At 31.8% G+C, this 13113-nt stretch overlaps 1 protein-coding gene across 1 annotated transcript; it reads right to left on the reverse strand.

The window, feature by feature from the left end:
* Positions 1-510: 510 nt before the first annotated feature.
* On the reverse strand, positions 511-3258 carry LOC132053050 (transcription factor MYB13-like). Its single transcript, XM_059444858.1, has 3 exons — positions 3027-3258; positions 2751-2880; positions 511-1629 (listed from the first exon to the last, which is right to left on the reverse strand). Exons 1-3 carry the CDS (start codon positions 3157-3159, stop codon positions 1041-1043), a joined length of 852 nt encoding a protein of 283 aa, XP_059300841.1. The 5' UTR covers positions 3160-3258; the 3' UTR covers positions 511-1040.
* Positions 3259-13113: the final 9855 nt, after the last annotated feature.

The raw sequence follows: 13113 nt of genomic DNA on the forward strand, positions 1-13113 counted from the left end.
ATAAGATCCTATTCCAAAGTCTTTATAAAATAACACATCACATCTAGCATGTCCCCATGTGAATCACTATACTAAAGAAAAATGATATATGAAAGTAAAAGAAAATTGAAGGACACTCCTATCTAACAAAGTTGAGACATAATCTAATTAAGAACCCGCAAGCGCCCACTATTGGCCTAATTTCCCCGATGCAGTCGATATATATTCCGTGGCACATCGAGCCAACCTAGCCGGGAAAATCTCAATTGGCACGACAAATGTGGTCGAGTTAAGGTCTAAAATTCGCTAAAAAAGAACGTCAGTGAGTACAGTACGACAAACCTGATACGATTGTCGGGTTAAGTATAAAGGTTATAAGGAATCGTCAAAGCAAACATGAACTGCTGTTTGTGCTCTGGCTATTTTGTAAACTTCTTGAATTGCATTCATAGTGTTAGCTTTAGGGATCCATCCAATTACACTAACAAAGTCCTTTTAATTTGGAACGAAGTTTGGCTATAAAAAGCAATATCAAGAAGCAACCATGTGCTTGTTATCCCAATTAACTGAAGCCCAAGTCTACGAACAAATTGTTTAGAGAATAAACCAAAATCCATATTACTAGCAGCTATTTTAGGTCTTCATTATGCAATGTTTCAATGTCTACATGCATAACTTTTTCCATATCTGCAATTTCGGGCATCTTCTCCAATATTATGTCAGAAGAGTAGGAAGGGCCCAAACCATTAAAATGATTCGCCAAACATGACCTGCTTGACGAACAGTTGAACCAAGTGGATCAACCTGTAAGAGTCGAGTATGTTTTCCTAATTAAATCTTCTATGATATTCCTTCCATCCCTTTTATGCTGGTACTCTTTCTTTTTTAGTCTGTAGGAGAAGAATGAAGCGAAGTGTGGACAACAATGCTGTCTTTAGCTCTCTGTCAAATGAAACAGAGACACATAAGCATCAATGTTATGCCATACACTTTTGTCCTTCCCAATTGTCACTAAGCCATCCAAAAAAGAGTTGCCCTTCATTACAAGCCGGATCCAAGATTCATATTTCAGGCAATTCTAACATCAACTCATTGGATCTTGAAAAAAGATCATCCCAAATCCAGTTATCGTTCAAGCTTGAATTAATCTGGTAATTTTCCTCCATTAATGACAAATCAAGATTATTGTCATTATTATTAAAGTCATCGACCGGTGCCCATAGTACCTCGGACCAGAAATCGTCATCAACTTCAAGCAAATTATCCAACATTATTTGATCTCTTGACTCGTTTACAAGTGAACTCGTAGCAGTTGTGTTTGAACATGAATCTTCACTCAATGATATCGACGATGATGAACATAAGGAAGAACTTGGTTGTTGCTGAATTTCGGGATTCATTTTAGGACTTGATATTTCAGAATTATCCTTAAAATTTTTGGGCTCCAAATGTATGTCCAAATTAGAATTTTCGGGCTTCGAATGTATGTTCAAGTTTTCTTCGAATTTTGATGTTTCCATTGTTTCTTCTTGTATCTCTGGTGTTTCTCCAGATTGAGATTCATTCATTTTCTTCTTCAGACGAGTATGCCAAACGTTTTTTATTTCGTTGTCTGTTCTTCCTGGAAGTCTTGCTGCAATCGCAGACCACCTGCAAAAAATTGTCATGTCAAAACCAAACATTTTTATTGAGCCATTCTATCATAATATGTTCCATAAACTGTGTTTGGGACTACTATGGTTTTAAGCCTGTCCAGAGACGAATCAAGTGTGTGCGATGGGTTCAACTGTAATCAGTAATTTTTACATAGACGTGCGGAAAAAAAAAATACTAAACTTTGATAAATATTAAATTTATTTCTAAGAAATGTAATGAGTTTAATATGCTAAGAACTTTAAATGTTGAACTCATCATAATTTAATTCTAAATTTGCCTCTGATTATGATCGAGCATTATGGAGATTAGGGAAAAGGTGCAAATATACCCCTCAACTTTGTAATTTAGAGAAGATATACCTTCGTTAAAAAAATGGTGCATATATACCCCTGTTGCTACACAAATGGTGCAACCCTATTTGCTGACATAATTTATTTTTAAAAAAAATCATTTAGCTTGTTCTTTAATTAAAAAAATATCACGTGACTTTTAAAAAAAAAAAAAAGTGAACCTATTTATTTTTGGTAGACTTATTTTTTTTAAAGCCGTATGATAATTTTTTTTCTGGTGGGTCGGGTCTGGTTCATTTTTAAAAATGGGCAGGCTTTTTTTTTTTTTTTTTTTAACGCCAGGGAGATATTTTCTTCTAAACGAACGAGATAACCCACTAGAAAAATAAATTGCCTCGTGGCTTTAAAAACAACAAGTCTATTAAAAAAATGGGAGACTTATTTTTTTTATAGCCACGTGACATTTTCTTCATTAAAAGATATAAGCTAAATGATTTTTCAAAAAATTCTGGCAGCGAAAAGGGTATATTTTCACCATTTGTCTAACAGAAGGGATATATATATATATATATATATATGCAACATTTGTGTAACAACACGAGTATATATGCACCGCTTTTTTAACGAGTGGCATATCTGCTCTAAATGCCAAAGTTAAGGGTAGATTTGCATCGTTGCCCTTGATATTATTCTAAGCTAGAAATCACCTCCTACATTCTTCATGACCCACATCCTCTATTATTTAATTTGTTGTGTACTTCCACTTGCAAAATCAATGGAAAAAATTAGGCAAAAAAGGAATAAAAGAAAAGAAAAAAAACCTACCTATTTCCAAGAACTTTATGCAACTTGAGAATGGTGTCTTCTTCTTCAGGAGTAAAATTCCCTCTCTTAATATCAGGTCTCAAGTAATTAGTCCATCGGAGTCGACAACTCTTTCCACATCTTAATAGACCTGAAAATAAGCACAATGAAGTCTTTAAACACAAATATATTCAGGATTTAAACGTAATGAGTAACAGAACATCTTCAGCATTATTGGCTTTCGTCTTGGAGACGAAAGCCAATATTGCCGGTGAGGACCACAAGTAAAATTAGTACCTGCAAGTTTGGGAAGTGCACGCCAATTTGGATGACCATTTTTATTAATGTAATTTATGAGTAAATCATCTTCTTCTTTGCTCCATGGACCTCTTTTTAATCCTAGCTTCTCACAGCATGGAGATCTCCCCATTTTTTTTATCTGTTCAATAATAGTCTTAGTTTATCTCTCTCTATATATATTTGCTCTCTTTATTTGCTCTGTGTTTTTGTTTTGTGTTTATCTTTTCACTTTGAACATGAAGCTGATGGAGTAATATAAATAGGACTCAGTGGGAGGGTCAGTGAAACTATACAGTAGAAGTAATATTCCATTTTTTTTTTTGGAAAAAATGCATGATTCTTGCGTGCATTGACGACGTGACAATTAATGTCTCGAAAATAGATTGATTTAAAATATTGGATTCAATATGATGATATTATTACTTCATTTAGTATTATTGGACGAACAAGTAGATCTCATGGGGACTCACAGTTCTGTCCATAGCTCGATTAAGATTGGGCTCGGGCTTTGCTCTGTTGGGTTCCACTAGGGGCGAATCTCCCCGACGCTAAAAATTAAAATTATTTTTATGTATATATAGTAAATACTATTGAATTCCCCAATCTTTTTTGTTGGTTGAAGTTTTATAGACCGGCACCTCGACTAGAAATATGTAGCAAACAGTAATAGCAGTACTTGTGTCTAACTTTACTTTTTAGTCTTTCCTAAAAAAAAAGTCATATTTCTATAATTAGAAACAATTAAATATAAAATTTCTCTTTTATCCCTAATAAAATAATTTATATCCACATAAATGTTTAAGATTTACTTTAGATCACATAAATTAGAATGTTTATTTAACACGTGATCTATACAGTACAAAGATTTGGCATGTTTGTGGTCCTACGTTAATGGCCCCTGTCGATGAAATATGTACATCAAAAGTTTAACGAAAGGGTCGCAATTTGGCACGTTTGTGGTCCTACTTTTAACTCATACACTCATCATCAAAAGTAATTTAATTTGTGTAATAGTTGATAAGTAAATTAATTTGTATACAAGTTATTTTTATTGACTATAGCGACCAAATTATCCGTCAAGACTAAGATAAATAGGACTAAAAAGTTTGATATTTTTTCTCTTCGTGGGAATTTGAATGTGAAACCTCATGACTCTCAACCTTCTTAATTGACTCTTTGGATTGTACCGAGGTGCATATAATAGGTTACCCATTTTATATGAGGCTCGATATGTAAAATTAATTCGAGATGGATTTAAAATATAAATTTAATGCATTTAATTTTAGGTTTTATGATTTTAAAATTATATGTTACGACAACAATAACAACATGCTCGATGTTATCTCACAAGTGGGGTCTGAAGATGGTAGGATATACGCTGACCTTATCTCTATTTTTGACATATATTTTTACAGCCTATATAAGAAGCATTGATCTAATTGAACTGGTAAATTACATATTATACTAAAAATAAATTTGTTATAGATCAATTTAACACGATAAATATAGACCATATAGTAACTCACAATATTAAATGAGTGGTACGAAAATTGGGTAGAAGAAATGATAAGGATGTAGGTAATGGGAAGCCGCGACTAGTTATTAAGATCAATAGATGGTCCTTAATAGAGGAACCCCACTTCCCTATTTGCACCCAAAAATCTTCCGTTCGCCACGCCCAACAGTTTCCTTTTAAAAAAAAAAAAAAAAAAAAAAAAAAAAAAACTTAAATTAATTATCTCTATCGAATACAATTATTTCTATATACATCTCAAATTATTTGTCGTGATTACTAAAAATAGTTATCTCGAATTATTTGTCATTTTAGATGTCCATAGCACAATTAATTATTTTTTTTCTCATTTTACCCTTAGTGGGACTTTATAAATTTTTTGATGGAATGTACACATAAATAGAGTAAATATTTAAGGAAGGAATATTATAACTTAGACATAAATATAATTAAAGTTAGTTAAATACTCTTTTTAATTAATATTTTTAAAGAGCATGTAAAATAAAAAAGTGATGAATAATTTAAGACACAAGGAGTATTGATTGTTTTATAGTGTAGTGAATTCCTTCCCACAACTGGCAATAAACACGTTCGTATATGAGACGGAGGGAGTACTACTCAATCAGTTGCCCCTGCTGTACTTTATCTGACAAAATGTTTGGGATTCCAAAGTATATTCGTTTGTTACTCTAGAATTACTATAATACTTAAAACTTTTATTAGTGATAATATAAATTTTTCGCTTAATTTTGAAATGTTATATAGATAATGAAAGTTGAACTTGAACAGGATAATTAAGATGATGGGTCACAGTGGGCCATAGATGCGACAAGGGATTTTTTTTTTCTTCGCGCTGCGTAGAGCCCCATTTGGGGAAAAGCGATCCCTATCAAGAATTTTTTCTTATTCAGAGCTCGAACCCGAAACTTCTTGTTAAGGGAGGACTCACATCCGCCACACCACATCCTTTGGTGGTGCGACAAAGGATTATTGCATGAATTAATGGGAATCCAATATCAATTTCTTCTTCCCGGATTTACACGTAATACAAACAGTTTATTTGTTTTTGTTTTAGGAGTTTGTTTGAATTAGCTGATAAGTATTATGTGTTGATAAGTACTTTCAAGTGGTGACATTAATTTTATAAATAATTACATATATTGATACACTATTGGAAATGATAATAAGTACTTAATGTGTTTGATAAAGAAAAAAGGTGGTAAGTCTTTTTTTTTTTTTTTTTTTTTAAATCATGAGTGAAATATCCTTTTTTTTTTTTTTTTAAATTTAAAAGTATCTTTAAAAGGTAAAGAATGAAAGACTGATATGGAATGAAGAGGAAGTTTTAGGTTAACTTAGGTTTAGGTTTTGTTTTAGGTTAAAAGTATCTCTTGAGCCGAGGGTCTTTCGGAAACAACCTCTTTATCTTTCAAGGTGAGGGTAAGGTCTGCGTACACTCTACCCTCCCCGGACCCCACATTGTGGGATTCTACTGGGTATGTTGTTGTTGTTTTGTTTTGGAAAAACTATTTTGAGAATTTAGAAAAAAATTAAGAATAAATAGTAAATTTTTGTCAAACTAAAATTACTTATATAAGCTCAATATATATAAGTTGGAGATGACCAACTTATGATTTTTAGTTATTTTTGTCTTATACGCTCTTCGAATGTCTACCAAATTTGTAAATGGGCAGATCTATGATCGTAAACTAATTTTGCCAGCTTATAAATTAAAAAATCAGACGCGTTCTGACTTTAATGTCCACTAATATGTTTTCTCTGCCTCATTTTGAAAAGTTAATTTAATAAACATAAAGTGTTACATAAAAGTTTGTTCAATATACTTTTAAAATTTTGAAGTTCACATTATTATGAATAGTGTTATATTATCAAAAGAATTAAAACACAAATACCATGTACTAATTGAGTTGGAAGAAGTACCTTCCACAAGCAAATTCAACATGTGCAAAATATTCTGGCCATACGCGGAGAGTAGATAAATAAGAATTCATACAGATCGTAAATCAATGGTAATGGCTGTTGGAAAAATAAATATAAAAAAGACAAAGTTGAAGCACAATTTTGAACCGTTAAAAAGTTAGCATTCTTCACGTGACATCGTCCGTATATTATTTTAGAAAATATGAATAAGACTTTTCGAAAACCGGGCTGACAACAAACACTCATGTGCATGTTTAAAGGCTTAATTCTATTTGAGTTTCAAGCTTTATATCTTTCTTTCAGCGATGATCATTCAGATACCGTAGATATATATATATATATATATATAGTGGCAGTTTCTAAAGAAGGCCTGCAATTATAAAGTTGATAACATACTATTTTAAATTGTCATTTTACTTAATTTTGAAACATAATAAGTATATATTCATACAATTGAGCCCTTGAAGTAATGCAAAACAAGTGCTTCAAATCACTGTGATTTGACTTGGACTAATTCATATTTTATTTTAATTTAATTTTAAATGGAATTAAAAGCATGGAGTTTTTTTATATATTGCCTTCAAATTTATTTTGCCTTCCAATGTGGGATAATTCCACTATACGGATATTATAAATTAAACACAAATTATGTAACAATCCTCCCTAATTTTAAAGTATTACTACTACTTTGGAGACAACCTTGATAAAAGGTGGTCCAAATGTTGTAATTCTAAAGGTGGAGCCAGAAAATAGTATTGTCTATATTACAGATGACGCGTCTACATCACAAATCAATGGTAGTAATTAACAGCAAAGATAAAAATGGTCCGGCACATTTATATCTATTGCACATCAATAAATACTTTTTTCTTAATTCGTACCGTTACGCCATATCAATGAATTCAAATGCTTGTTGTGTATTTTTAAGAGAAAATATAAGGATTGGGAATGTCATTAACTATAGACGAATCTAGAACTTATATTTGATTAGTTCAAAGTATAGAGTTTCGAAACACTAAATGCATCGTACTTATAAAATTATTGGTTAGAATTTAATTTAGTGGTCTATCTCAATAGTAGTAAGTAATTATGGGTTCACACGACATAGTTTTAGCTCCGAATAATTGAATTTGAACCTAGTAAATCAAATGAGTTGTAAAGTAATAGAAAATCAAACTCGATCGAACTAATAAATTTTAAATATTGAATTCGTCTCAATATGCATACACACATATCTATACTTTGTGTTGAAAATAATAGTCAATTGGTCAATAAGCTCCATCTAGAGGATCAAGTCTAGTACTTAATGGTTCAATAAATTTCAATAGTATCCTAGATAAAAGCCACAACAACATTACAAGAACATACATATCCAGCTTAATCCCACAAGATTTAATGATTTGGGTTCATTTGATTTTTCACAAAAATAATCAAAGCTAACACGCTCGTTGGGTTCTACCACATGGAGATCAGAGCATGAAAAGAAGTGGAGCAGGTCCCTGCCTCACGCCGAACATATGGTGCGTGAATTGGGCGGGTCTGACTCTGATATCATGTAAAGAATGGATTTTAGGCCTAACTCAAACTCAAAAGCTAATATATGAGAGAAGGATTTAGCCCACCGATGTGGGACTTTTAAAAATATTAACATTTTTTATTGTTTATTCTTTTTATGGTTCATCGATGCACAATTTCTTTGGGAACAATGTTAATGTAAAAGTCTGTTAGCTGTTTTTTTTTTTTTTTTTGGGTGTGCATAAACACAAACAATAACTTGGATACATCCAAACCATTAAAATTCTAAGCAGCCAGTGGATCCAAGATACTATTGAGATTTACTGGATCATTAGATCCTGCTTGGCTAAAAAAAAACTTTTTTTTTTTTTAAAAGGAAATATTTTGAAAACATTGTTTGGTTATAAAAAGTGATTAGTTGTTGGACATTTTTTGAAGATGTAATTTTTTAAGTTTCAAAAAGTGGTTTAGATTAGTTTTTCAAGTTTTTGAAATTTTCTACTTACAAAACTTCAACTTCTTTTCAAGTAAAATGCATGCCAAAACACAATTTCAACTTTCAAAAACTATGTACAATCGACAACTCAATGCATGCTGTCCGGTAAATTAGTGGTGCCATTTTTAAAATTTAGTGGGATGGCAGTGACCATTCATCTTTTCTAGTGGTATTACGACACTCCTTCAATTCATAACTAATTTCAATAATCATGCACGAATATTTTATTTTCCAAAAATAAGAGGAAAATTTACCAATTCGAGGCAAAATCAATGGCCAATAACTTAGAGACAAAATTGTTCCATCTAGATTCTAACAACCTGTTTTAATTTTTTTTTTCTTTTATGCATGGCTGAAGATAACATAATGAAAAGGAAATCACAAATTACGGTGGAAGCGAAATCTTGCAATCGCATTCAAAATGTGAGTGATATTTATACTTTACGGATTTATTTTTTTAAGTACTTAGCACCAATTTTATTTTATTTCTAATTTTAGTTTCAGTTCTATATAATATTTGTCAAAATTTTATGGCTTTCTTATTTATCTTAGTAGACAAAAATATTGAATTCACATAAACTCTCAATATAATAGCTACATTTGCAACTGTCTATGTATATGCCATTAATTACAATATTACATGATGTTTATAGTTTTAAGGATTTAAATTTTAAGTACTTAGCACCAAACTTTATTTTATTTCTAATTTTGGTTTTAGCTCTGTATAATATTTGGCAATTTTTTTATGGCTTTTCTGATTTATTTTACGTCGACAAAAATATTGAATTAACGTAAGCTTGCAGTATGAGAGCTACATCTGCACCTGTCTATGTACAGTACTAATTACATTTGGTTGCGATAGATGTGTGGACACACCAGGCGAGATAGGATTAGGAACGAAGATATCCGAGATAAGGTGGGAGTGACATCAGTGGAGGACAAGATGCAGGAAGCGCGGCTGAGATGGTTTGACCATGTGAAGAGGAGAGACACAGATGCCTCAATGCGGAGGTGTGAGAGGTTGGCTATGGACGGTTTCAGAAAAGGTAGAGGTAGGCCGAAGAAGTATTGGGGAGAGGTATTTAGGCAGGACATGGCACAGTTCTAGCTTACTGAGGACATGACCTTAGATAAGAGGCTAGAAGAACTCATATTAGGGTAGAATGCTAGTAGGTAGTCCCTTACATCCCGTCGTACTAGTAGTCACAGTTTTGATCTTCATTTTCCTGTCCTTTGATTCGTGCAACTATATGTTGTTCCTTGTACCACAATTATCGTATTTATCTGTGGTAGCTAATATTTCTTTTTTCTCAAACTACTTTATCATGATTTTTTCGCTTTCGTTAGTTTCATTTTCATATTGCTTTGAACTGTTTGTGCTTATCTAACCTTTTCTCATCATGTTTGCTCTTCAGCCGAGGGTCTTTCGGAAACAGCCTCTCTATCTTTCGAGATAGGGGTAAGGTCTACGTATATTTTATCCTCCCCAGACCATGCACTGTGGGATTTCACTGGGTATGTTGTTGTTGTTGTCATCTATTGGAGAGAGACAACATATTCTACCAAAAAAGACAAAACAGATACTTAAGTGAACCTAAAGATGTTCTTTTTCCTACTGCCAAAAACGCTGTCCACTTCACATAATCAAGATAAGGCGCGATTACCTAGCTGTTACGTTCATGTTGTACACATTTATTTTACTTCATTTTATTTTTAAAAATTTCTACAACAATCTAAAATCTCACAAATTTCATTGACTTAATAACTCTTAAGTTTTGACAAAATTAAGGTCTGTTTAATTTAATTGGGCTGCCTTTATTTTTTATTAGAATTCATTGAATTTCTTATTAACGTATTGAAATTGACTACACGCCATTTTTCTTACTAAACTTAATTTTCGAAAGCAAATCTTTGAAAAAATTAAGGTGTGAAGTTGAAAAAATAAAAATTGAATATGAATGCAACACATATTGACCCAAGTAAACATTTTGGAATAATAAATCCGGATTAATTAGTTAAGTCATGATTGCATTGCATGACTTAAAATCCAACTACATTTGGCTAGGTTGGGCCTCTTCAAAATGACTGAGAGCTGTATGAGCGGTAACGTCCACGCACAGCTCTGTGAGAAGGGTGGTGGACAGAAATGACCTTGTTGTACCTCACTTTCATCTTCAATGGGGTCTGCTCTTTCTTTTCTAGCATGACGGTGATCTATGTAAATTTCCAAATCATACAAATGGTAATAGTCGTATGAGTACTCCACATTCTCTGTAGCTTTGGTCTTGTATGATTTCACCTGGGTTGGATCTCATGTCACTAGTTGCTATGTTTTAACAAGAAAATATACTCTAATATTTGATTAATTTAAATTGCGAAAGATATTTTTATAAACAACAAGATACCTTCACGAAATAGAAAACACATTCTTATGACGAAGTCATTTTGTTCTAAATACTCTGTCACCTAGTTAATTCAAGTCCTGATTTTGGAATGTGATCGATTATAATGTCGCGTTTATAAAATGTGATTTACAAGTTACTCTTCTGAAATGTAATTAGAAATCGCGTGATCTACAAGTCGTATTTTTGAACGCAATTTACAAGTGGCGGTTCTGAAATACGATTTACAGGTTTGAAAATATAATCTAACTTACAAGTTGGCGATTGGCGGTTCTGAAATACGATTTACAGGTTTGAAAATATAATCTAACTTACAAGTTGGCGATTTACAACTCGTGGTTCTAAAATGGATTTACAAGTATCATATTTACAAGTCAGATATCTGAAATTCGATTTATAGCTGTTTTGAAATTACATTTACAAGTTACGTTTATGAAATTGCGACTTATAAATTACATTTTGGAAATGCGGTATAAATTTAATTCTACAACACGATTTTAAGCAAATGTTATCTTCCATATCGTCTATTTATCTTAGTTAACTTAGAACACATTTAAATCGCATTTCTCTTATAGTTTTGCATATTTTTAAATTATAACAAAAATTACACAGCAGTGGAATTATTCTACTTTCAAAACTGCACATGTGAAGAAAATTTATCGTTTATCAGGTCATTAACCCATTTTTTTCAACTAATTAAAGCTAATATTGACAAAATTGTTTTTGAAAGAAAAAATGATACGACTAAGTCCATAAAGTAAAGTAAAGTTTGCTTCAGATAACTCGTTTTAATCCTGCGCATTTTGTCTCCACATATATGAAGCTAATGGACAAGTGTAATTAATTGCCGGAATTTCTATAATTCATCACACTGTAAAAGTTCGTGTTGCTGAGTTTACACGTCACAATTGAAGGAAAAAAAAAGGTCGATATCTTTTAATCTTATTTTTCGATATGATCATGGAATTTAATTTATTTATATTGATTGAATTTAATCTATATATATTCATAATGTAATTCTTTTTTGTTTTACCCAATCACGCTTTAGTTGTTATTGCAGATAACTTCCGTGTAATTTCAATCTTGCATGCACTAGACACGTTTTGTTTTTAAAACTTATGTTAAGTATTTAACAATAAATTATGAAATATTTTATCTATAGTTTGCTCCATTTTATAGTGTAGAGAAGCAGAATGTGTTCACATTGAAAAACACTTAAGAGTGACAATTATTGATTTGTCGCGTTTACATCGTAATAGGTGGACTTTTAGCGTCGACATTAGCCAGCATGCACGAAATATGGATTCAAATTTCCAACAAAACAACAACTTAACCAGGAACTTTGGTATACATAATACTTAAAAGAAACTAGGTTCTACGCGCCAGCGGGCAAAAGATTTTTACATAATTAGGTCAATTATAAGATAAATTATGAATTTACTCAACTAATATATGAGCATTAATTAACTGATAACCAAATTAAAATGATAATTAACATATACTAATAGTGTCAGAAAATATTTATAGTTTGTATATGTGACAATTAAAATATATTAGTAGTGTGAAAAATGAACCTGAATGTAATATATCCAACCTCATGTACAGTACCTACTAAAAGTTAGGGAGCACTTCTTCTGGCCCTTAAATTGGGTTTATGTGGCCCAAATTCAAATTAGTCGGGGCCAAATACAAGTATGGATCACCTGTTGGAAACCAAAATACTGAATTTGTTTTCTAAGGAACAGGACTAAGATTTTAGAGGTCCTACTTGTATTTGACAGTCTCAAAACCAACGATGGGCAGAGTCGCAGAGTACATACTAATAACTTGATTATTCTGAAGAATATTCAGCTCTGCTTCTAATTTAGTGCATGTCTTATGTTAAAATACACCGTGATATATCATATAAGAGTATATGGTATAAGATTTTTTTACTCTTTGTTACGAGCACATTCTTATATTAACAGTTGAAAAAACAAGGAATAAATAAAGAAAATTACATATATACAGTGTAGAAATGGACTTAATGGTTTGAGGCATTTTAGGAAAAATTGCACGAACTTGACCCAAAATGAACGATATTAGAGTATGTTAAAAAATTAAATACACTTCCAGCATATATAATTTAACCGCCCCTTTTCAAGTTTTTCTTTATATACTGATAATGGAGAAAAGTTTACACAAATTATATCGAGTTGCTTCGAAGTTATTGCTAAA

The sequence above is a fragment of the Lycium ferocissimum genome, chromosome 4 (assembly GCF_029784015.1).
Source record: "Lycium ferocissimum isolate CSIRO_LF1 chromosome 4, AGI_CSIRO_Lferr_CH_V1, whole genome shotgun sequence".
Taxonomy (NCBI): domain Eukaryota; kingdom Viridiplantae; phylum Streptophyta; class Magnoliopsida; order Solanales; family Solanaceae; genus Lycium; species Lycium ferocissimum.

Coding starts and splice junctions, on each gene's coding strand:
- LOC132053050 (XM_059444858.1), bottom strand. CDS start 3,159: ATGGGGAGATCTCCATGCTGTGAGAAGCTAGGATTAAAAAGAGGTCCA. Junction 2,881..3,026: donor TGCACTTCCCAAACTTGCAG/GTACTAATTTTA, acceptor GCTTATTTTCAG/GTCTATTAAGATGTGGAAAG. Junction 1,630..2,750: donor CATAAAGTTCTTGGAAATAG/GTAGGTTTTTTT, acceptor AATTTTTTGCAG/GTGGTCTGCGATTGCAGCAA.